This window comes from Amphibalanus amphitrite, unplaced genomic scaffold (genome assembly GCF_019059575.1).
Source record: "Amphibalanus amphitrite isolate SeventyFive unplaced genomic scaffold, NRLGWU_Aamphi_draft 001435F_arrow, whole genome shotgun sequence".
NCBI lineage: Eukaryota > Metazoa > Arthropoda > Thecostraca > Balanomorpha > Balanidae > Amphibalanus > Amphibalanus amphitrite.
The window spans coordinates 15,428-39,627 of record NW_024882928.1 but is presented as its reverse complement, the minus strand read 5'-3'; the positions used below and the strand labels follow the sequence as shown (position 1 = coordinate 39,627).

General features: G+C 56.2%; 1 protein-coding gene across 1 annotated transcript in view; it reads left to right on the top strand.

The window, feature by feature from the left end:
• LOC122373041 (protein inturned-like) overlaps nucleotides 1-23,149 on the top strand; it is a 117,610-nt gene extending 94,461 nt beyond the window's left edge. Inside the window, exons 24-44 of the mRNA XM_043350778.1 lie at nucleotides 2,817-2,870; nucleotides 3,007-3,060; nucleotides 3,190-3,333; nucleotides 3,470-3,523; nucleotides 3,660-3,713; nucleotides 3,755-3,808; nucleotides 3,945-4,088; nucleotides 4,130-4,183; nucleotides 4,313-4,366; nucleotides 4,401-4,454; nucleotides 4,496-4,759; nucleotides 13,788-13,837; nucleotides 14,247-14,348; nucleotides 15,576-15,658; nucleotides 17,860-17,964; nucleotides 18,271-18,439; nucleotides 19,302-19,371; nucleotides 19,928-20,019; nucleotides 20,731-20,905; nucleotides 21,328-21,431; nucleotides 21,986-23,149. Coding sequence (XP_043206713.1) covers nucleotides 2,817-2,870; nucleotides 3,007-3,060; nucleotides 3,190-3,333; nucleotides 3,470-3,523; nucleotides 3,660-3,713; nucleotides 3,755-3,808; nucleotides 3,945-4,088; nucleotides 4,130-4,183; nucleotides 4,313-4,366; nucleotides 4,401-4,454; nucleotides 4,496-4,759; nucleotides 13,788-13,837; nucleotides 14,247-14,348; nucleotides 15,576-15,658; nucleotides 17,860-17,964; nucleotides 18,271-18,439; nucleotides 19,302-19,371; nucleotides 19,928-20,019; nucleotides 20,731-20,905; nucleotides 21,328-21,431; nucleotides 21,986-22,100 — 2,049 coding nt within the window. The 3' untranslated portion in view covers nucleotides 22,101-23,149. The remainder of the gene's footprint in view (nucleotides 1-2,816; nucleotides 2,871-3,006; nucleotides 3,061-3,189; nucleotides 3,334-3,469; nucleotides 3,524-3,659; nucleotides 3,714-3,754; nucleotides 3,809-3,944; nucleotides 4,089-4,129; nucleotides 4,184-4,312; nucleotides 4,367-4,400; nucleotides 4,455-4,495; nucleotides 4,760-13,787; nucleotides 13,838-14,246; nucleotides 14,349-15,575; nucleotides 15,659-17,859; nucleotides 17,965-18,270; nucleotides 18,440-19,301; nucleotides 19,372-19,927; nucleotides 20,020-20,730; nucleotides 20,906-21,327; nucleotides 21,432-21,985) is intronic.
• Nucleotides 23,150-24,200: the final 1,051 nt, after the last annotated feature.

Here is a 24,200-nt window from a genome sequence, read left to right as displayed (position 1 = left end):
TACTTGATTTTATCGGACTCCCTAAGCAGCCTGTTGGCCCTACGGAGTTTTAATCCAGCCGACCCGATCGTTCAAGACATTTTAGCTCGGCTTCAGTCAGTAGAACAATCGGGTAAATCTGTTCAGTTCTGCTGGATTCCCAGTCACGTTGGCGTTCATGGCAATGAGCTGGCAGACGCGGCTGCAAGGCGTGCTGCTGCAGCACCCTGCACTCGTCGGTTGCCATTGCCGGCGCGTGATTTTTACCCTGCTGTACGATCTTTTATTCTAACGGAGTGGCAGGCAGAGTGGCGCCTGCGTGGAGGCAGGAAGCTCCGAGAGGTGAAGCCGACTCTGGAGCATTGGAGGTCTTGCTCGCAAGACAACAGGTCAAACGAAGTGATTTTATGCAGGCTCCGCATCGGTCATACGTATGCGACGCATGGCCACCTTCTCCGCGGAGATGAGCAGCCCGTTTGCGGCGGGTGCGCCGTGCCTCTCACCGTCGCCCACGTGCTTTTATCTTGTCGACGCTTGGAACCGGACCGGACTCGCTACCTGGGCCGCATCGCTCCGGATATCACCGTCCGCCACTTGCTGGGTGACGAGTCACCCTGGGTTTTATCTGGCAACATCTTTTCCTTTATCCGTTCAATCAAATTCCAAGTAATCTACTCGATCTGATACCAAACCAACTAGTCCATACGTCTATTCTAATCTAGTCCTTACGCCTAGTCAGCTGTCTTTTACGATACGCTTGGAGTATTTTACCCTTCTTTGCTCTTTTTAACCAGCTTTTAGGCTTTTTTAAGCCTTTTATTACGTCGGTTTTCTTGTGACACACTTGCTTTACTTGTATATAGTTATGGGCGCAAAATGACCTTGTAGTCGGCGCGCCCTTAAGCCCCAATAAACAAACAAATCAGTAAGCCTATCCGAGTTATAGATTGGCAGTTATGGATGTTGTTGAAAGTCATATTACCTAGCGACGGGCTATGTGACCTCAAAATGCTTTGAGCCTTGAATTACCCGTTTTGAAAAGTAATGCAGCCTAGTGAAACATGAAGCAACATGAAAGCCAGCGAATAAAATGCCAAAATCAAAATGCAAGAGCATTGTGACGAAGAGCGCCGAGATGGAGGCAAATAGATGGAACTGGAGGCTGGAGCCACCCAGGAGACGGGATGAAAACTGATACAAATACAAGCCTTTCCTACTGCGTGAAAGGAAATGGGCTACATCTTGAAGAGAAGGTGCATGGTCATTCCATTGTGTTGGTTGAAGAAACAGCCGGAAACGAAAAGGACATGAGCGTAGGGTCACAGGTTGCTCTTTTTTCAAGAGAATTTCATCCGCAAACAAAGACTGCCTATGTTACTGTCAGATTATGAGGTATGTTTAAAAAATGTTACATGAATCGATCAATGGTAGGTATAGTACCTAGTCATAATGTACTCAGATATTGATATCAATAATAGCTAGGTATATATTTATCCTTGACACTTTTAGATATTATTCGTGAACTTATTATGACTGCCTACTGATAAAAGGTTCGAATGAATAAGGAGAATAAATTGTTGATAAAATGCCGTCTTTTTATCGAATCAAAAACTCTGAATAGGCCCGAACGATGCTACGAATTTCAGCGCTTTAGTTCCTTCCGTTCAAAAACGCCAATGGCGTGGGTCAGCCGGATCGAGGGGGTCGGGTCGAGCCGTTTAATGCCGGCATTTTTTCGGAAATGCGGCACACATGAAGTTATATATAAACAGGAAAATGATGAAAATAACCAGTTAAGTGCCTTTTGGGCGAAAAACGAGCGGGAACAAAGTTAACACCTCTTCTTTTTGCTTTTTGCACATGCAGTGGGGGCCACTCACATAGGTCAAGAGTATCCGACCTTTGGTAGAAGGGATGCAGCTACCTTACAACAATTACCGCAAGACAATCGCCCTAGCGGCTGCTGAGATATGAGCCTCCCAAAATCACTACTTTTGCAAAACAGCTTGAAAATGAACACCCTTGACTTTTCACGTAGCACGCAGTAGCGGCGGAACACCTTCAATTAAGGGGGGGGGAGGGCACTGCCGACTTTTGGTCCTATTCTTTCCATGCAACGTCCATAGGGCTAATGATAAAATAGCAAAATCAAAGGGGGGTACGGTGCCCCCCCCCCCCTTCCATCGCCTATGGTGGTGGTACGTGCCACGAGGGTTTCTGAAATGCATTAGGAGTAGTCAATTACGGGGTAGAAGGAATAGGACTACCCAACAAAAAAGACCGAAGGCCAATCGGTCCAGCGGTTGCTGAGATATTAGCCCGGCAAAAGTGTTACTGGCCGGGCCGGACCGGGCAGCTCAATACTGAAATTTTTTCGTTATATTGAAAAGACCTCGCTTCGCTTGCTGCGCTCTCTCGCTCAGTAATAATACATATCGTGTATCTGAGCATTGGTTATTATTGAATTAAATTATTAGCAACGTTAAGCTGATTCCTATGCTTCATCTCCGAAATTCTACACAGTACACACGGTTAGGGCGTTGTAGAATTCGATTGTATTTTCCGTCAAGGAAATCCCAAAATCAGAGGAACCGTTCTTTTTATGAAACAGATTGCTAGTTTTTTGGCTGATAATTGCCGAATGTGAGTTGTAGGTTTGTGGAATTGTAGTTTGTACTTTCGGATTGTACTTTTTCCTTTATGAAACAGATTTGTACAATCGGAAGTACAAACCTACAAACTACAACTACAATTCTACAATTCCAGGCTTTATGAAAAAGGACACAGGCCTCTGTCCACCTGGCGCTGTGTGACAGACTGTCCCTCCCTCCCCGCAGGGTTACCTGGTGTGCTCGCACCTGCCGGTCGAGGACCAGGCCTCTGTCCACCTGGTACTGTCTGACAGACTGTCCCTCCCCTCCCGTCTCGGCAGGGTTACCTGGTGTGCTCTCACCTGCCGGTCGAGGACCAGGCCTCTGTCCACCTGGTACTGTCTGACAGACTGTCCCTCCCCTCCCGTCTCGGCAGGGTTACCTGGTGTGCTCGCACCTGCCGGTCGAGGACCAGGCCTCTGTCCACCTGGTACTGTCTGACAGACTGTCCCCCCTCCCCGCAGGGTTACCTGGTGTGCTCGCACCTGCCGGTCGAGGACCAGGCCTCTGTCCACCTGGTGCTGACTGACAGACTGTCCCTCCCCTCCCGTCTGGGCAGGGTTACCTGGTGTGCTCGCACCTGCCGGTCGAGGACCAGGCCTCTGTCCACCTGGTGCTGTCTGACAGACTGTCCCTCCCGTCTCGGCAGGGTTACCTGGTGTGCTCGCACCTGCCGGTCGAGGACCAGGCCTCTGTCCACCTGGTACTGTCTGACAGACTGTCCCTCCCCTCCCGTCTGGGCAGGGTTACCTGGTGTGCTCGCACCTGCCGGTCGAGGACCAGGCCTCTGTCCACCTGGTACTGTCTGACAGACTGTCCCTCCCCTCCCGTCTCGGCAGGGTTACCTGGTGTGCTCTCACCTGCCGGTCGAGGACCAGGCCTCTGTCCACCTGGTACTGTCTGACAGACTGTCCCTCCCCTCCCGTCTCGGCAGGGTTACCTGGTGTGCTCGCACCTGCCGGTCGAGGACCAGGCCTCTGTCCACATGGTGCTGTCTGACAGACTGTCCCTCCCCTCCCGTCTGGGCAGGGTTACCTGGTGTGCTCGCACCTGCCGGTCGAGGACCAGGCCTCTGTCCACCTGGTACTGTCTGACAGACTGTCCCTCCCCTCCCGTCTCGGCAGGGTTACCTGGTGTGCTCTCACCTGCCGGTCGAGGACCAGGCCTCTGTCCACCTGGTACTGTCTGACAGACTGTCCCTCCCTCCCCGTCTGGGCAGGGTTACCTGGTGTGCTCGCACCTGCCGGTCGAGGACCAGGCCTCTGTCCACCTGGTACTGTGTGACAGACTGTCCCTCCCGTCCCGTCTCGGCAGGATTACCTGGTGTGCTCGCACCTGCCGGTCGAGGACCAGGCCTCTGTCCACCTGGTGCTGTCTGACAGACTGTCCCTCCCGTCTCGGCAGGGTTACCTGGTGTGCTCGCACCTGCCGGTCGAGGACCAGGCCTCTGTCCACCTGGTACTGTCTGACAGACTGTCCCTCCCCTCCCGTCTCGGCAGGGTTACCTGGTGTGCTCGCACCTGCCGGTCGAGGACCAGGCCTCTGTCCACCTGGTACTGTCTGACAGACTGTCCCCCCTCCCCGCAGGGTTACCTGGTGTGCTCTCACCTGCCGGTCGAGGACCAGGCCTCTGTCCACCTGGTGCTGACTGACAGACTGTCCCTCCCCTCCCGTCTGGGCAGGGTTACCTGGTGTGCTCGCACCTGCCGGTCGAGGACCAGGCCTCTGTCCACCTGGTACTGTCTGACAGACTGTCCCCCCTCCCCGCAGGGTTACCTGGTGTGCTCGCACCTGCCGGTCGAGGACCAGGCCTCTGTCCACCTGGTACTGTCTGACAGACTGTCCCTCCCCTCCCGTCTCGGCAGGGTTACCTGGTGTGCTCGCACCTGCCGGTCGAGGACCAGGCCTCTGTCCACCTGGTACTACGACACCGGCAGCTGCTGGAGCGGACCCGCCTCGGCCGCTGGCGTCAGCTGGTGCTGTGGAGACCGTACCGGCGGGCGGCTGCGGGCACCGCCCCGGTCCCGGCGGCGGCCGAGTCCGCACCGGGGCCAGCCGGAGCAGACACTGCCGCCGCAGACAACTACAGCAGCGAGCAGCTGGACCGCTACCTGCTGGTGGTCGGGGCGGTAAGGAGGGACATGGTACAGCAGCTGGACTGCTACCTGCTGGTGGTCGGGGCGGTAAGGAGGGGGGGGGGGAGGAGGGGGTACAGCAGCTGGACTGCTACCTGCTGGTGGTCGCGGCGGTAAGGAGGGGGCATAAGTAGTACAGCAGAGGGGACGGGAAGGGGTACAGCAGCGAGCAGCTGGACAGCTACCTGCTGGTGGTCGGGGCGGTAAGGAGCGGGGGGGGGGGCAGCAGCTGGACAGCTACCTGCTGGTAGTCGGGGCGGTAGGTAGAGGAGGGCTGATTTGTTGTCGTATGCGTGCTTGGAATTGTTTGTGGTTTATGCCTTTTCTCAGGCTCTTCTTCTTCAGGTTTTAGAGAAATTGCCATGTTTTAAATGACCACAAGCGTCATTGTCCTGAGTTTGTTCTCCTTCTCCTTATCGAATCATGCTTTTTGCTTGATTTGCTCTTTACATTTATATTTGCTAATGAAAATCCAGCGATAGTCTCGAGCACTTGCATGATTAAGTGCTGGGTGATATTGCAAGCTACTACTCAGTGAGGGCATATTCAATTAATGGCCCATAGTTCCCCCTGGCCAGCCTGGTGTGGCGTCATTTTGATGTACTATCGTACTCCGTTGATGATGTTCGCATTGACATTGCTCATGTCCATGGTAGTACGGAGCCATCAAATCGACACAGGATTGGAGCCTGTTACTGGGAACCGATCGCCGATATAGCTGCTGATGAAATTTGCAGCGCCCCGGCTAATGTGATTGTGTGATCGGCGGGTCGGCCAGTGCCAGGCCGGCCGATCGGTGTTATCGGAACCGCATACCCGGCTTCGCGCGCACCTGCTATATAATATATATGATGTACGGTATATGCTTTCAGCGCGGGATTTGTGACAGACTACTTCGATTGCAGTCTGTTATTTATATTACAGGCGATACGCTTAGGCCGATCTTGCACTTGTATTCAAGTATTCAATGTCACGTGGCCCACGTACCAACACACCATCCCGCGTCCCGCGACCGACTGCCCGCTCGCCGCGGCGCGCCCGCTCCCCAGCCGCCGCCAGCCGGCCGGCGGCGCCGCGACCACTCGCCGGGCCGCGCCACGGGCGGCGCCAGGCGCTCGCCCAGGGGCGGCCCGCGCCACGGGCGGCGCCGGGCGCCCGCCCAGGGGCGGCCCGTAACACCCCTCCCCCCTAGCACAACGCGCACGATGTAACAACGATGATCCGCACAAGAAATACCGCGAACATGTCTCCCCGCGACACGAACAAACAACCACGCCTCGCCACAAAACCAGGCTGCTTCCTCGCGCCGGCCGCGCAGGGGAGGGTAAGCACCGGGATGGTCCGCCACACATTGAGTCACCGAGCTGCTACGGCTATGCCTCAACAGTCAACAGTATCATACACAGCCGCCTCCATACTACTACTGAGTCGAGCCGCTCCTTGCTCGCTTAACGAAACAAAAAAAGGTACTTGCGCCGCCCCAGAACGAAAGTGAGACACCTCAACACCAAAAGAACACACACATTCAGCCGCTGCTACATACATGTACGGATGCACGGGCCGCCACCCGGACGACCGCCTTTACCACCTGCCCCACACCCGTTAACGCATGCGGAGCCACTTGGGGAATGACAAACTGATGCACCCGTAGCCCCTCTTGTTCAGATGTACGCCGTCCGCGAGATGGAGCCCCTCTGCCACCTTATACACCCGTCGCTTGCCGTGGCGGCAACAGAGTCGCCGCCCCAGCGGGATGACGGCAGCTCCCGTAGCCTTCTTGATTTGGCGGAGAGACTTCTCGAGTTCATAGGCTTGCGTCTCTTCCCATTGTCGGCCCCGATCCCGGGACAGCCGCGGCTGGGTGCCCACGAGTGTGACGTGCACTCCCATCCTCTGTATTTCTCCGATCCGGTCCTGAACTTCTTTCATCAACCGCGTCTTCATCCCCTCTGGTAGTTTGGTGGCGTCCTTCGGGTACACATCGTTTCCTCCTACCCACAGGAATACTTGGGCACTGGAGGTGTCAGGATGAAGGCCATCCAACCACCTCCGCACCTCCATGACCCCCTCAGCCACCCAGCGGCGCAGTGTGTACCCCGGTATGGCCCGGATGGTGAGGCTTCGGGGTGGGTCGCAACGGACGTCTGGTCTGTGCAGGATCGAGTCCCCGATGAGAAGGACGGCTTCCGCGCGACCAGCCTCCGGCGAACCGCCGGACTCCCCGTCGGCCTCACCAACTACCACCTCCTCCGGCGACCCGTCTGTGGGCGTCTCCTCCCGCGGCTTCTCGTCCTGCAGCTCCATGTTCGAAAACTCCTCGAACTCTTGCGCCTCGACACCCAGCAGCTCACTTAGCAGGTCCGTTGTGTCAGTCTCCACCAGGTCGACCGCCAGCGGAGACAGATGGTCACGCACAGGATCCCCTGCGCCCGCCTCTAGCAGGGTATTCACGAACGGGGGTGTGGAGACACCGGCTAACACGGCGGACGTCGGAGACAGCGGCGGCAGATACTCTACAGACCGCTGCGCATCACCCGTGAGCAAGCCGGTCGTCGTCGATGGTCCACCAACCGCTCCGGCGCCGATGGGGAGCGCGATGTCCTCCTGCTGCTGGACAGCCTCCAGGGCGGCACGTACTTCGGCCACTTCCCGCCGCCTCTGCTCCCTCTCCTCTTCGAGGGCCGACCATAGGCGATCGATCTCCTGCCGCATGCGCTCCATCTGAAACTAGAAAGCTGGACTCATTCATCGTCCCGCCTGATAGTATGCGGGCGGCCTTGACACCCGCCCGGTTCGCGTTATGTAGTACCCTTGGGGTGTCCCACCCTGCTGCTCCCGATGGGTCCCTCCGGCGGACCCGCCGGCCCTTACGAATGACATGAATGGTACTTGTAAGCCAGTTGTGTGATCCTCATTGGGTATCCACTCCCGGATCCCCGTGTCATGTTCCTGAGTCATTTCCTTAGTCATATCTGGTCCCTGAGTGTGGCGCTTGGTAGTCCCTTCCTGAATGCCAGACACCCGTGGCACAAACTCCTTCAGGTCATTGTAGTGAACCTGACGTACTTTGCCGCGCTCGTCCTGAATTTTATATGTTGTTTCATCTCGCCCCCCACGGTTACCGATGATGGTCACCGGTCCCTTATACGGCAGACCCAGTTTCGGCTTCCCGCCGACGGCGGCCGTGTGATCTCGCACCCACACTTTCGTTCCTGTAGGATAGGCAGTGTGATTGACTCTGCTATCGTGGCGAACCGCCATCCGAGCAGCTGCTTTGGACGTGGCTTCTTTGACACGAGCATATGCCCGTTTCATTGTCTTCAGCCGACTGTTAAGGAACGTCCTGGTCGGGATCGGGTCAGTTTCGGGGCCATACACCACGTCCAGCGGTACCCGAGGCTCGAAGCCATGAATCAAATAGAATGGGGTGTACCCGGTAGTTTCGTGGAGGGACGAGTTGTACGCCATGGCGTAGGACATGACTCCCTCATCCCAGCTCAAGCCTTGGCCATCGACGTATTTCGAAACCATGTCCTTCAGTGTACGCATGAAGCGCTCGACCATGCCGTCGCTCTGCGGGTGATAGGGTGTTGTCCTAGTCTTGTGGATACCGAGTCTCGTATACATCTCCTTCATCATCAGAGACTCAAACTGTGCGCCCTGATCAGTGTGTAGCCTCTCCGGGACACCAAGCTCTTGGACCCAGTCAAGGAAGGCATCCATGACTGTCTCCGTCTTCTGATTTGGCATTGGGTAAATTCTCACGTACTTTGAAAAGTAATCCATGATCACGAGTGCGTATTTGTTTCCTTTTGAGGAAAGAGGCATCTCCGTGATGTCCATGGCAACCCTCTCAAAGGGGCGAGACGTCACCTCAGTCACCAATGGTGCACGCCTGCTCGGGGCAGGCCTACAGCGTCGCTGACATTGTGTGCACGAGGCGCAGTAGCTGCGGACGTCCTCGTTCATCCCCGGCCACACGAATCGGGCTTTTACCCGAGCGATGGTCCGCCTCCGACCCATGTGACCACTGAATTTGTCATCGTGGGCGAGTCTGATGATTTCAGCTTGAATTGCCTTGGGCACGGCCGCCTGGAAACGTTGCTTGCTGGCAATTCCTAACACTCCTGAGCGAACCTCTACTTGTCCCCAGTGCTTCTTCAAGACGGCCCAACCGCTCGTCTCTGTGGATTTAGGCATCCTCCCCTCCTCCCTTGCCCGACACAACGCCGATAACGTTGGATCGTCTTGTTGGGCCTCCAGCAGCAGCGACTCGGTTGATCGTTTCTCCCCGACTGCGGAGGGGGGCGTCAACGTCTTTGTCGCCAGGTTCACCCTGTCTGTCGGCCCTGACGATAATGTGGCGGGTGCTACAGAGGTGATCACGGAATATGGTGACCCTCCTACCCCAGAGATCGCCGCATTCCCTGTCGGCGAAGCCGCCGTGGACCGTGACGGTGTTGGCGAACCGCCAGCCGTCGGGACTGATCCGCCCATTGCTCGCGACATGCCGGCATCCCCAGCCAGACCACCATTGCCCTCATCGACGGACACCCCAGATGGCCTCCTCGATAGTGCATCCGCATTGCCATGCCTCACCCCACTGCGGATCCGAACCCTGAAGTCGAAGGAGCTTAGCTCGACCGCCCAGCGTCCTCGACGTCCTGTGCCATCACGTTCCACCGAGATCGAATCAGGGATGTTTGCCAGAGGTTCGTGGTCAGTCACTACCTCGAACTTGGCTCCAACTGTATATTGCCGGAAATGTCTGATGCCGTGGACCACAGCCCAGAGCTCTTTGTCGTAGGTGGGCCATTTCACCTGCTGCTTCGACAGCGCCTTACTCTCATAGGCGACCACCCGCTCATACTCCCCTGTCTTCTCAGTCAAGACAACGCCAACCGCGAAGTTGCAGGCATCGGTGTACAGGACAAACGTCCCCTTGCCAGTTGGTAGCGTCAGGATCGGCGGCGTGGCCAGGACGGACTTAAGCTGCTCGAAGGCTCCTCGCATCGCTTCCGTCCACCTGATTTGACCGTCCGCCACCGTGGCGTCTCGCAGAGGCTTTGTGATTGCCGCATATCCTTGGATGAAGCGTGCGTAGTACCCGCACAGACCGAGAAAACTCCTCATCTCTTCGTCGGATGATGGATGTGGCCATGCCAGTACCTTTTCCACGTTACGTGGATCTGGCCGGATCCCTTCTTCGGAGACTAGGTGGCCGAGGAACGTCACTTCTTTGCGAGCGAAGCGACATTTTTGCGCCTTGAGCTTCAGTCCCGCCGCTCGGATCCGCTCGAACACCTCTTGTAGAGTGGCCAGATGCTCGTCCTCCGTCCTGTTGAACAGGATGACGTCATCCAGGTACACTAGGCAACTTTTTGTGTCCAGACCCGCCAGGATCATTTCCATCAACTTCTGGAACGTGCCGCTCGCATTCTTCAGGCCCATTGCCATCACTCTGAAGTGATGTAGCCCCTTGCCCGTCGAAAACGCCGTCTTTTCTCGATCTTCAGGTGCCAACTCCACCTGCCAATATCCCGTGGCCATATCCAGCGTGGTGAACCACCTCGCTTTAGCCAGGGTGTCGAGAGAGTCGTCAATTCGAGGGAGTGGCATCGCGAAGCCTTTCGTCACTCTGTTCACTGCTCTCAGGTCAACACAGAAGCGGAAGGTTCCGTCCTTCTTGCGAACCAGTACCACTGGAGAGCACCAGGGACTTTCGCTTTCTTCGATGATCCCATCCTGTAGCATCTTCTCCTTCTGCTTCTCCACCTGGTCACGCACCTTCAGCGGCACCCGCCGTGGTCTTTGTTTGATGGGACTAGCATCACCAGTATCGATCTTGTGTCTGGTTAGATTCGTCTGACCAATATCTCCGGGACGCCAGCTGAAGACATCGGCATATTTCTCGAACAAGCCGCGCAGCCTCCCCTGACCATGTTCCCCGAGATCAGTCAGACCGGGTTCCAGCGCCTGCTTCACGTCCGGATCGATATCTTCAGCTGCCTCCGGTGGAAAACCTCCACCTTCGCAGCTCGCCACCGCGTCAACCATGTCGTCCGGCTCTGGACACAGTTCACACATGTCTCCCAACGAGTCTCCCATCGAGAAGAATGTTCCCACGTCTGAGCCCTTCAGCAGTCGAACGTCTTCTGTCCCGACGTTCGAAAATTGAATGGGCACTGTGCCGTCGGTCGCGACAGCAACAACAGCTCTCGGGATCAACAGTGAGTCCCAGTCGGCTGCAGGGCTCGGCTCCACCATCCCGGTCATGGGCGTCTCTGCCACAGCTACGCCGGATCCATCCAGCGGTTCAACCACCGCTGCAGCTGTCAGGATCGAGCGACCCGGAATAGTCACCGTCTCTGCCAGAACAACCTTAGCTCGGGAAGCTCGAATCTCTGGGTACGTGGGAAGGGAAATTTTCAACCCTTTGATACGAAAAACTCCCTCTTCGTCATCGATGATGGTGCGATGCTGACAACAGAAATCTCGACCGAGAATCACGTCATACACCAGACCAGCCACCGCTGCCAGTCGAGAACATCCGAATGTCTCTCCGGAGATCGACATCGGGACATCACAGAGTACCTCCGTGATCACCAGCGGACTCCCACCCGCTCCCTTCGCAGACCGCGAAGGGGTGGTTGACTTACAGCCCAACTCCACCTTGATGCGCTGATGTAAGCCGCACCTCACCATCGAGAAATCTGCGCCAGAATCAATGAGTGCCCACGCCTCAAGACTACCGATTTTCACCCTGACGGCGGCTGCGGTGAACCGGGACTGGTGAGAAGCAGCTGACTCTCGCCCCACTGAACCAGCTGCCCCTAGTTTTCCGGCTGCCTGTTGTCAGTGGACTTAGTTGGTGCAGTCTGCCGTCTGCCCTGCGCTGAACGGGTCACGTGGTCCGTGAGAGAATGGCAAGCCGCCATCCAGTGACCGCTGCGACCACAGGCTAGACAGAACGGGTGACGTGGACCCCTCCCAGGCTCCTTGAACGGACAGTCAATCCGAATGTGTCCCCTTTCTCCACAGCAGAAACAAATGACGTCACCGGTACCAGACCTCGGCTGAGCGCGGCGAGCCGCCGGGCAGTCTCGTCGCATATGCCCTGGCGCTCCACACCTGTAACAAGATATGTCTCTCGACAGCTCTGAACCTGTTCGGGAGCTGGCAGCAGCTACTAGTGTCTCCATCGAATACCTGAGATTGGCTATCTCCTGTTCCAACTGAGCTACCCGGCCGTCGCTGCAGCTTGCGTCGACCCGGTCTGGCTCAGCGTCAACCGCCGCCACCGCCGACCGAACGCCTGAACAGCCTTGCTGAGTCACAGGTGACTGGCCAGCCGCCCGCACCGCCTGGACCACCTCCTGGCGCTTGTTCAGCTCGTTCACGATAGACACTGCTTCGGACAGGGACCCTGGCCTCCGGTGACACAATTTGGCCTGAAGCCACTCATCCCGCAGCCCACAGATGAGTCGGCTCGCCAAATCCTCATCTAGAAACTTTCTCGGTTCAGTCGAGCCAGACCCTTTCGACCCGGGCGCTGCCGCCTGTGGTGGAAATGCGGCTCGGCCGAGTTTCCCGATGCGGTCTGCAAAATTTGCCACCGTCTCTCCTGGTGCTTGACGCACCCCACCGAGCGCTGCCCGCGCCTCCAGTGGATTGACGGATCTACCGAAACGCTCACCCAGGTGCTTCCGTACCTCGCAGTACGATTTGTTAAGTTTCAACTGTGATTGCGCACAATCCGAGGCCAGACCGTCCAACAACGGCAGGAGACGTTTTAACCGTCCCTCGTCCTCGTGCTCAGACGTCAGCGCCTCGAACCGTGCTATCCATCCCTCCCAGTCATCCGTGTCCACCCCCGCGAACCGCGGAGTGCGTGATACCAGGATGGTGTCATTAAAGTCCATCGCCGGACTGTCCCTGGGGCCCCGAAATATATGCAAAAAAAAAATATTACAGCTGGCCCTTCCACGCAGTGCAATTGTGATGTGGCCTTGTATTTAATGTCGACTGCCGTGTGGACCACACGGCGACAAAAAATCACGCCGAGCAAACCGCTCGTCGATGCCACTTAACCAAAATAAGTCATTGATAACATCCGCCGTGTGATCCACAAGGCGAGAAAAAAAAATATGCTGAGCGAGCCGCTATCAACAGACACGCAATACCAATAACGGCAATTCAAACAAAAAATAATAGCACCAATCCTGAATTCATGTGGCTTACCTCTAGTGGTGTCCTACCGACCGCGCCAATATTACAGGCGATACGCTTAGGCCGATCTTGCACTTGTATTCAAGTATTCAATGTCACGTGGCCCACGTACCAACACACCATCCCGCGTCCCGCGACCGACTGCCCGCTCGCCGCGGCGCGCCCGCTCCCCAGCCGCCGCCAGCCGGGCGGCGGCGCCGCGACCACTCGCCGGGCCGCGCCACGGGCGGCGCCAGGCGCTCGCCCAGGGGCGGCCCGCGCCACGGGCGGCGCCGGGCGCCCGCCCAGGGGCGGCCCGTAACATTTAGAGGCATCGACTGTCGTGCTGGCGTACTGTACGCAAACGCATCCAACTGAATATCTGGCTTGTGGTCTCCGGCTGTGTGCTGCTGTATGTGTTCGTCAGTGCTGTGTCCGTCATTTCGGTGTCTGTCTCGCCGTCGTTTGCCGTGCTGTACCGGGCGTCCGACTGCGGCAGTGGATACCACCCTGGGCAGTGGCCGGTGCCGGCCGGCCTGTATTTCTCGCTGTCTATATCTCTGGGATTGCCGTGCTGTACCGATCGGCGCGGCGGTCGGTGTGACCTGGACCTCTGCCGTCGTTTCACGCTGGCTGCCCCGTTGTCCCGCCGTGCTGTTCTGGGCGGCGGACTGGGTGACCTCTGGGCGTCTGCCGTCATTCATTTCACGGTGGCTCTGCCTCTGTCGTTTGCTGCGCTGTTTAGGGCGCGGCACGGTGTCGCTCCTGGGCCGGTGGCGATCATTTCACGGTGTCTCTCCTCTGTCTGTTACAGAAGCACGCGCTGCTGGCGGTTCTACTCGAGTCAGGCGCCTGCACCGTCCAGTGAGTGGGCTGGGATCCAATCTATCTACCCTAATCTACCCTCTCTAAATGCCCTGAGCTTAGCTCCGACCCCAGCCAGATCCGGCCCACTTGGAGACAGTGATATATTTGAGCCACCGCCCTTGGCTGGGGTCAGCGTCTCAAAAAGTATCTGGTCTGTCAGCTCTGTTACATGTATTCCCAGAATGTTGCCAATCTGCCGGCGCTGATACAGGCAGATCCGGTACCCAGAATGCCACTAATCCGGCGGATCTGATGCCTGCGGCTCTTGTTTTTTTGCTATGTAACTGTTACGCTGTGAGGGGTTGTTACTGTAATGTGACTGACGGCTGACCCAATGTGACTGACGGCTGACCCATTGTGACTGACGGCTGACCCAATGTGACTGACGGCTGACCCACGTCTGCAGGCCGGCGGCCGGCGCCGGGCCCGACTCGATCTACGTGGAGGAGGCGCAGGCCACGCTGTTCCAGCTCGAATCCATGGGCATCATGGACGTATGTGAGAGCTGGTGAGCGACCGCGCCACGGTGTGGGCCCCGTCCCCCTCCCCCTCCCTCACGGTGTGGGTGGCGGTGGCTGGGAAATGTAATAGATGCCTACATCAGGCTAGACGGGGCTCAATACGAGTTTGGCAAGACTGCCCAGTGCCCAGGCGGCTGACAGGAGCGCTGTTTCAATTGATGCCACTGAGATTCCTCTCCATGTTTGTACATTCTAGCAAGTGTGCTCGAGGAGTTGACAGTTTTCCTTTTGTGGTGAGCACGTTGCTGTTTGTGGTGCTCAAAGCCCTTGTCCGCTTTTGTCGTGGCTCCGTCGGTGGCGCAGACCGCTATGTTTCTTGGTTAGCTTTGTTTGCTGCCAGTCCTACCTCGATCGACAAATCCCAGCGCGGTGTCAGAGTCGCTACGTGCTGTGAACTCTGTGTGCGGTGGACTCTTTGTTGTTCCAGCGTGGTGTCAGAGCCGCCGTGTGCTATGGACTCTGTGTGCGGTGTCACAGCCGCTGCGTGCTGTGTGGACTCTATTTGCGGTGTCAGAGCCGCTGTGTGCTGTGGACTCTGTGTTATCCCAGCCCAGTCCGTCCCCTGTTAGTCCGCCGGAGCCGTGCAAGCACCGACTGGCCGCTGTCGGACCGGTCTCGGACCGCTGCTGTACCGCTGTCTGCCGCGGTGGATCGCTCCCCCGCCGGCCGTTCCGACTAACGGTCGGCCGGTCTGTCGGACGACTCGGAGCGCTACTGCCCGGACCGGTGGCGGGGAGGGGAGGGACGGTTAGAACCTGGGCGGTACCGACAGATAGAGGCCCGTCTCCATGTCAGCGTGGGGAGGGGCACAGAGGTGCGTCTGGGGCTGAGGTGGATGACGGCTGATGGGGTGTGGGGAGCAGTGTGTGTGTGTGTGTGTGGGTCTGGTGGAAATGTCCTGGCGTTAAAAATGAACGGATTTAAAATGCTGAGTAACTAAGTGCTGAGTAAGTAAGATTGGTCTTTCATCATGTGAATTATGCATATCATGTGCTACCATTAAAGGTGCGTATCAACTCCTTAGAAATTTTCTCATTATTTAGTAGACACCCGTTAGTGAACGGTGACACTTTTGCTATTGTTTCAGTTGTCTTTTTGAGCAGATTTCTGTGCGTTTTTTATTACTAGACTGCTATACGTTTCGCATTTCATTTCGGTGTAGGCGATAATTGCGGCATATATAAAAAGTTGATGAGTTTTGCATTTCGTTCCAGGTTGGGCGGTAACCCGTCATTGAACACCTCAACAGAGGAAGAATTGCCGGGAGGAGCTCGACCTTACGAAGGATCCGCCAGAGGTGAGTGGCCGTGTGTCAGTGGGCTTTCAGTGACTATCTGACGAGGATAGTCTCAATAGAAAGAATCTCATGTCGGAGGAAGTGCCGGGGAGAAGGGGATAATCTTTACCAACGGCGAGGGTACCTACCACCAGACTAGGTGGCTGGTACCGTGTCACCAGTGTAGCGGGTATGGGACGCCACACTCCACGAACCGATCACGTGTCCTCCAGTGATCAGCTGCTCCGCATCCACCGCAGTTTGGCTGTCAGCATTGTCAGGTGGGCCCTGACAGACCCCGTCTGACTGCTATAAATGAGTCACTCGACCGGCTAAAGCAGAGCTTCTAAAGAGCTCCGTTCGGTTTTATAGCTCTCCGTGCCATAAATCACATCACATCAGTGTCGGCGGCTGGCGCGGGGCGCTGACCGGCCGCTGCCGGGCCCGTGGGCGGCGGCGGGCTCGCCGGCGGCAGTCAATTGGGTGCATCAGCGTCGAGCGGCGGCTGGGCGGCTGACCGATCGGCCACCGACAAATGGCGGTGGCCGATGATCCATCGGACGGCGCCGCGCCGCGCGGCCGCACACCGCCGGTCAGTGGCGGCCACGGCCCTGAACCGGTCTGACCTGACCCGGCCGCACACCGCCGGACGGCCATGGGCCCGATCCGGTCTGACCTGGCCTGGCCCCTGGCCCGGCAGCACGGTCTTACCCCGGCCTGCGCCTTAGGGGTGTCCTGTTACACACAGCCCCGGGTCATCTCATTCCGTCCAACCACCGCTTTAGAGTACCTGCCGTCGACCCGCTCACCCTAGTTGAGCCACCGCAGTCTTATGGGTCGTAGTTTTATATTTCCGCCGCCAGGCGAGGTCTTTCCCGTCGTTCTAAGGGCGCTACAGGGTATGCTTTGCTTTTGCACCGATCTGTTACTATGTTGTTACGGAGCGAGCGAAGCGAGCGGAGTCTTACGTAGAATAACGGAAATTTCTGAGTATGAGCGGCCGGCCGGCCGGCCGGCCGTGCGGACGCTTTTGCGAGGCTTATATCTCAGCAACCACTTGACCGATTTACACGCGGTAATTTTTGTAGGGTAGCTTCATTCCTTCTACCAAGTATTGGAGTATTCCCGATGCATGTGGGTGACCCCTTATGCACGTGCCACGTGCAAAACGAAGAGGTGTCAGTTTTGTAATTGTTGCAATATCTCGGTAACTACTTGGCCGATTGCGCTGAAAGTTGGCATGTAGGTAGGCACCCACTAGGCACTGCATATCCATGTGCCAGAGTTGGGGTGCTGCTGCACGTGCGCACGTGCAGGGGTCGTTTGCAGATCTCGAGAACGGCTGGACCGATGGCGCTCAAATTTGGTACACAGTTAGGGACCAGTTAGTAGGGTGCCGTGCACAAGTCAGTTGGGACCCATTTTGCACGTGCGCACGTGCAGGGTGCCGCTTCCAGATCTCGAGAACGGCTGGGCCGATTGTGCTCAAATTTGGCACGTCGCTAGAGACCGGTTGGTAAGGTGCCGTGCACAAGTCAGTTGGAGGTACCCCCTCGAAATTTCGCACGTGCAAGGCCCACCCTCTCGCTCGCTCCGTTAGTCGCCCCAAAAGGCGTTATACTGGTATGGTATGCTAAAAAAGATAGATTAAACTCGCTTAAATTGAACTGGACTGGTTCTAATGTACACCTATATTTGCTGGTTATTCCAGGGCAATTCGACATTATCGCCGGTCCTACCTTTTCAACATATGTCTTGAACCTGGCAGTTCGTAGCTGTTGCTTTTATACGGCCATATATTTCATGGTGATATGGAGCTGCTTGCATTTCCAATGGATAATTCAGTATGTGCTGTTGGTCGTAGAAGACCAAGATAAACCACCGAAATAAACTAAATAAACAGACAAAGGACTAACGTAATAACGTCATGTCCTCATTTATTACTGTGACCGGTGGTCAGTTTTGGCCTAGTCCGAACCATGGCTGAGCTTTATTTGAACGATAGTGCAACTGGACGCAGCTGCCACTGATAGAACGCCTGCCGCTCAATACTGATTGACACTCTGCGTCAGTATGCGCCTGGAAAACTTTGTGCCGAGCGAAACTTTGTGCCAGCATGGCAGGGTGTGCCTATGTATCTGCAATACGCCGCTCGATAGTTGTATTGCTCCAGTGTGCCAAAAGGTAATGTCCCTCTACTCGCTGTGGCGCTCTGTCCTCAGACACGCTGCTGGAGACGCGCTGGTGGAGCCGCCTGGTGGCCGCGCGCCGAACTGACAGCCGCCGGTCCCGCAGCAGCGCCGAGCAGTCCTTCAAAGGAGCGGACGGTAAGGAGACGCCGGGGTTAGGGGGTTAGCAAGGGGACAGTCGCTAGTCCCATAGCAGTACCGAGGAGTCTGCCAGTGGATGGGACGGTAGGGGGACGCCGCGGGTGGAGTTTGACGCCTTCGGAGAGACGATGAACCGTCAGGTGATCTGTTCTAGGGCAGGTGCGTGATTGGTTCATAGCTCATTTGGTTGGTATCGTGTGGTTTGCTATTATAAGGCTGTTTCATGGCTGGCATGGCTGCTAGGATCAGTTTATCCGTTCTGACATTCAGACATGTGACATTTTGTGTGCCGCTTTTCGCCAGGTCCCAGTTCTCTGGAGGACACACGCAGCGGCGGCGGCGGCAGCGTCTCAGGCAGCGGGACCGGCGGTCGCGGAGGCAGCGGCAGCGGGAGCGCCTCCTGGCGACAGGAGCCGGCCGACAGTCCCGCCTCCACGTCAGAGACGGGCGCCGCGCCGGCCCGACATCAGACGTCAGTATTACAGATTATGTAGTTAGCCCTCGTGTGATAGGTGTTAATTAATAGCTTTCCATTACATTTTAGGTGTATAGTCGACTACAGAATGATGTTCCACTTTTCACAGGCAATTATTTGCCTGGAGTAGTAGGCTGCGCCGCATCACACGGGCGAGTTCACAAATTATAGCTTTGTCCCAATGCTCACAATCGACACGCTTGATTGCGTGATACGCCGCACAACTTAGCGCTCCGGTCAACTGATAGCTTCTGAGGAGTGGAACATCATTCTGTAGTCGACTATACATACCTTAGCATAGACAACTTTGTTAGGACCACAAGATTTATACTAAGGCCAAGATCCACACTAAATTAACAGTACCGCGTAAATATTTTAGAAGTGATATCTTTGGCGACGTTGACTAGCACATTAAGACCGCTCAGAGACCCTCGTCATCGTCTTGGATGACTTCCCAGTGAAGTTATGTCCCTCCCAATGGTCGTCATTTCCGTGCAGTGCCAGTTAGATCAGTATTTCATCTGCCGTTATTCCGGGCGCATTCAGTGCACCAGCGAACACGTCTCAAACTCGGTCCCAACTTATCCCGCTGTTGTGAATTAGGGCATAATATCGAGCAGACACAGGCCTGGCAACTTGGATTGAAATCTGTATTCCGTCTGTCGGTATCGGCTCGGCCGGATGGCACCGGTGAAATATCACGGATGGTGCACCGACGTCTGGCATGTGTCTGTATCGTGAGACGGAGAGGAAATGTAGCGCGGTGAGAGAAGTTTAAGTGGTAACACAACTTGTTCCGCCACTCTGGCGGAGCGCCGAACTTGGCCGTCGGCCGGTGACGGCGTTGTTTTGTTGGCAGGCACTCGGCGTCAGACGACGGAGACAGTTCGACCGACGACTCGGCGGCCGACACGTGGGAAATCTACAGGGTAAGGGGTGACAGGGACACGTGGCCGACACGTGGAAAATCTACAGGGTAAGGGGTGACAGGGACACGTGGCCGACACGTGGGAAGTCTACAGGGTAAGGGGTGACAGGGACACGTGGCCGACACGCGTGTCGGCCACGTGTGGGATGTCTACAGGGTAAGGGGTAACGCGGCCGACACCTGGGAAATCTACAGGGTAAGGGGTGACAGGGACACGTGGCCGACACGTGGGAGATTTACAGGGTAAGGGGTACGGGTGTGCGGTGTTGCATGCACTACGGAATGGTCCAATCTGGCTGCTTGTCTACTCACTACCAACTGAAAGGACACTTTTCAACGCGGCGTTTTACAGGCCCTCTTATCATACACCTGCCCATGGAAGTAGACAGCTGCTTTTTTGTGCTAGTTTAGCAGGTGCAAATGTGAACACTTAGCCTTAATTGTTACACTAACAGCTGTACAAACAATGCACTGACGGCTCACGCTGTCCTAAAAGCAAGGTTGATTAACTCACACCGCCCTCTTAACTCATCATTTATTGTTTGTGTTTCCTTCAGGGACCTCCGAAGAGTCGGTTGCTGCCGAACCAGTACGATCTGATGGAGAACAAAAAGATCTACCTGGGCCAGGCCCTGGAGGACTCCAGGAGGTGCGTACACTCGCCCGTCTCTGAGCTGAGAGGTGGCCGCGCCCGCTGAGCTGCAGAGATGATCGATCGTCTCACATCTGTCAGGGTTTGTCCGCGGTCCGCGCCTGCCTCAGCAGCTAACGCTGGAGCAGGGATAACTTACGTCAAATAAGGGGAATAATGCGGCGATTTATTGTGGCGAGCTCGTCCCTATTCATCGGCTATTGCCAAACCGATGACGTTAGTTCAGTGATGCCGTAACAGACGACAGCTCGGTGTGTGGGCGGTTTTGTGACGTCATTAAACCACCATTCTTATTCACAAATTGTAGACCCTCGTTTTGCGTACTTACAGGCTCGCTGGCGCTGGTCTTTGCCAAACAACTCTCCTTTGTCTGGAACTAATTAGTAATTATGTTGATGTTTCGTAACTTCGACCTAAGACTTTATTTTGCCTTTATGCCTGACCTGTCATTTGCTTAGTGTTTGTTGTGCTCTCTGGAAATACTGTCCTGGAGGGCTTTTGTTATCGTTTTTCTCGTCAATCTACAACCGTTTGTTCAAAATTTGCACGGGAAGATATTTCTCATCCCCTTTCTCTCTCTCCAACCAATACGAGGTAGACTGCTATTGATAGCCCAGCCAATGCGGGGTGAAACGCTCCTGAACTCGTTCTAAACCCTTCATGACTAATACTGAACAGCGGCTGCCCGGCGCCTGTGTGTTCTTTCAGGGTGGTGGCCGACTCGTTCTCTGTGGCGCTGCAGCACGTGCTGCTGGACGTGCCGGCGGCCACCTACCTGGCGCTGCCGGAGCAGCTGCTGGCTGCCTGGCTGCGGCCGGAGCTGGTGGCTGCCTTCGGGCGCGCCGTGGCCCGACTGCTGCCACTGCTGGCGCAACGACCGACGGTACGCAGGGAGGGGAGGGAGGGACGGTACAGAGGGAGAGAGGTGGGGACGGGAGAGGCAGTGTCGCCTGTAGGGAGGGAAGGACGGGCACGTCGGTACGGAGGGAGGGATGGCCCCACCATTATGGGAGAAGGGAAGGGGATGACTGTGCTAAAGTTATGAACCGGGTAGGATCATTATCAGGTTGGTGGTTTGATAACACTTTTCTGTAGAGGACACTGCATTTTAACTGGTAGCGGTCGTATGAATAATGTGGATGAGATTGCTGTGTTACAGGGCGCTCACAAGGCGAGCAGAGCCGGGTGGTCTTACATTTGATATGTATCAGTGGGGATCTGACCTCCTGGACATTGCACATGGTTTTGTGATAAACTACAGCGTCGTTATCGATACGTGACCGGCCTCTAACGCCTCCGCTGCAGGTGACGGGCGGCTTCTCTGGCGGCCCGGCCGCCGGCAGACCGCACGAGGTCGGCACGCTGTTCACTCTGGATGGCCAGGAGGCACAGACCTTCTGGGTGGTCGGGTGAGTTCACAGCTGCGCTAACCCTCGGGACGGATCTGGGTAGTGGAGTGAGTTTACAGCACCGCTAACCCACGGGACAGATCTGGGTAGTGGGGTGAGTTTCCCTAAGTGCAGCGCTAATCCGAGTAACAGAGTAGTTTGAGTGGGTCACATCCCTGATCCGAGATGCACAGAGTACACATGATCCGAGCTAAGTATTGCAGCGGTATGTCGCCACCCGTTCCCGATGGCCCACTCATTATTCAGTGTCAGGGTCGGGGTGAAGCGCTGGTATGATCCCCCGTCGCGCGGTCACCTTGACACCTGCACGGCCCCCGGCTGGTTGGAATGCAGCCGCCGCCGGCGGGCAGCCCTCCGCCCGTGTCTCGGCCAGTGTCCACCTCATTCCGCCGTCTGCCCGGTGTTTATGCCGGGCCACGCCGGGATGCGGCGCGCTCTGGCCATTGTCTCTGTCCGGTCCGTGCTGTGTATTCGTCGGCCGATCGGCCATTGTTTGCGGCGCCGCTGTTTGTGAGTCCGGCGTGTGCGCGGCTAACGCCTGTTTCCCGCTCCAGCCGGCAGATGGCAGCGCCGGCGCAGCGGCTGCTGTTCGTCTGTGTGCCCGGCTCCACACCACCCAACATGCTGGAGATGGCCTTCCGGCTGATCCACGGCACCGGGCCGCGCTGACATGTGACCTGACTCGGGCTGCGGTGACCTCGCGACCGGACATGGGCTTCGGCGACCATGTGACCTGACCCGGGCCGCAGTGATCCGTGGCCTGACCCTGGGTAGACTGCGGTGACCTGGTGACCTGACCTGGACTCTATTGACCTGATTGGTCGGGTCCGGTGTGGGTGTGGATCGCAAGTTCAGATCACTCCTGGACTCCGGTGATTTTGTGACGGCAGACGACTGCTTTCACTGCTCACAGCGGCTCTCAGTCGCCTCGCGTCCTTCCTCCCCAGTGCAATATTGCGACCGGATGAGCCAGCACGGAGTTGTGCCGTAGCTACCCGCTGGTTGCGTATCTAGTGCCAAAAGCGGCAGCAGGAGCTCTACCAGTTTCCGTCCATCGTACCTGATTGGAAATGTGTGTGGGCGTGTATATCAGACTGAATGTATCGGACAGAGCGGTATGGGGCACTAACGTTCGGTCTTGCCGCCATTAAGGTAACGGCTGAGTCCGTTCAATCAGTGTTGGTGCAACCTTTAGGCATTTGCAGCAATACAGCTCGACTGGAGGGCTTCCCATGGTCGGTGACACCTGACCAGGTGTGACGTCACCTGTATGACGTCACGCCGTGTGGATCAAACAGACGGTGTCCCCTGTCGCGCGGGTGGGGGACGGGGACACGGGACAGGTTTCCGTTGACACGGCCGGCGGCTGAGCGCCGCGGACACATATTGATCCGTCCCGGAGCAGACCGGCACTGATGTGCTCGGTAACAGTGAGGCTCACCTATCACTATGAAAGAGGCTGGCTGTTAGTATTACGTGCGTCAAATGTATAACGAGGAGGCTGCTTTTCTTCCCCGTGTGGGTCGGGCCGAGAAGCCAGCCCTGTGCGGCTGGCGCCGCCCCTTGGCCGTACGTGATGTTATTTATCGCATTAACGTTCTATATATTGTGTACGTTGCTCTGCCATTGTTTCACATTTATACGGGTTACTCTTGATACGTACTTTTCCGTCCATTTTCAAGGCGGCTGTGGTTGTTGCAATACACATTACACATATTTATGAAGTGTCTTGCGTTTTTGGTCACTCTAGTGCCGCGAATCGTTAGTTGAAGTTGATCAAGAGTCCCTATTGCTCCCACTTGGTGAGAGGTGTGCCTCTGGATTTGAACCCCTGCCCGCGAGCGCTGCCCTGTCTCGTCTCTCACCCCGTGATCAGGTGGCAGGTCACCTCCGGACTCCAGAGTTGGAAGCCGTTTGGTGTACCTAGCCGAGACTTATGAACCGGCGGACAGTAAATAAGTTTCAGAACCAGGGCTGATGGATTTTGGGGAACTCCAATTACGGCTTCCAAAAATTAACCCTGGCTCCGACTCAGAGTAGAACTATCGACTCCGACTCTGCAGGTCTGGTCTGGAGTGGATAGCCTTTCGGTGACTCCGACTCCGACTCCGGTTTCCAAAATAGACTCAGACCGACTCCGTCTCCGATTCCTCAGCCATGTTCAGAACATGTTCAGAACGCAGCAGTGCATGCATAACATGTATGTACGCAATATTCATGCATCGCATGCATGCATACACGCATAGCATATCATAGTTCATATGTGCACAAATATACAGGGTGGAAAGAAAAATATGTTCTGATTTTAACAGCCCGTCACATCAAATCGAGTAGTAATATCTCAAAATGAATTAGTGCATTTGAATCACCTTTTCTGGAAGTTTTATACCTGGTGTCATTCACACTCTTTCTCGCTCCTGGGCGTCCCCCACAGCACGTGTTCTGAGTAACCTCTTTTTCGCAGAATTTAGAGATATGTGTACCGCGCAACCTCCGAGATGAATTCAGCGCACAAATCGGGTGGATTCTACGTGCGACCTTCCAAATCGTCTTCATCACGTTCGGGAGACTCTCTGGGCTCATGGCTGTCACCTGTGATTTCATTAAACCCCACAGATAAAAACCAGGGGCGTCGGGCCTGAGAAGAGGGCTGGCCATGAAATTTCGGCTTTTTTGACTGGTCACGTGCCCTCTAAAGTGTTCCTCCGGCCAGGAGAGGCCCGCTCTTTACGTGCTAGGTGGAGCCCCGTCTTTTTTGGAAACAATTTA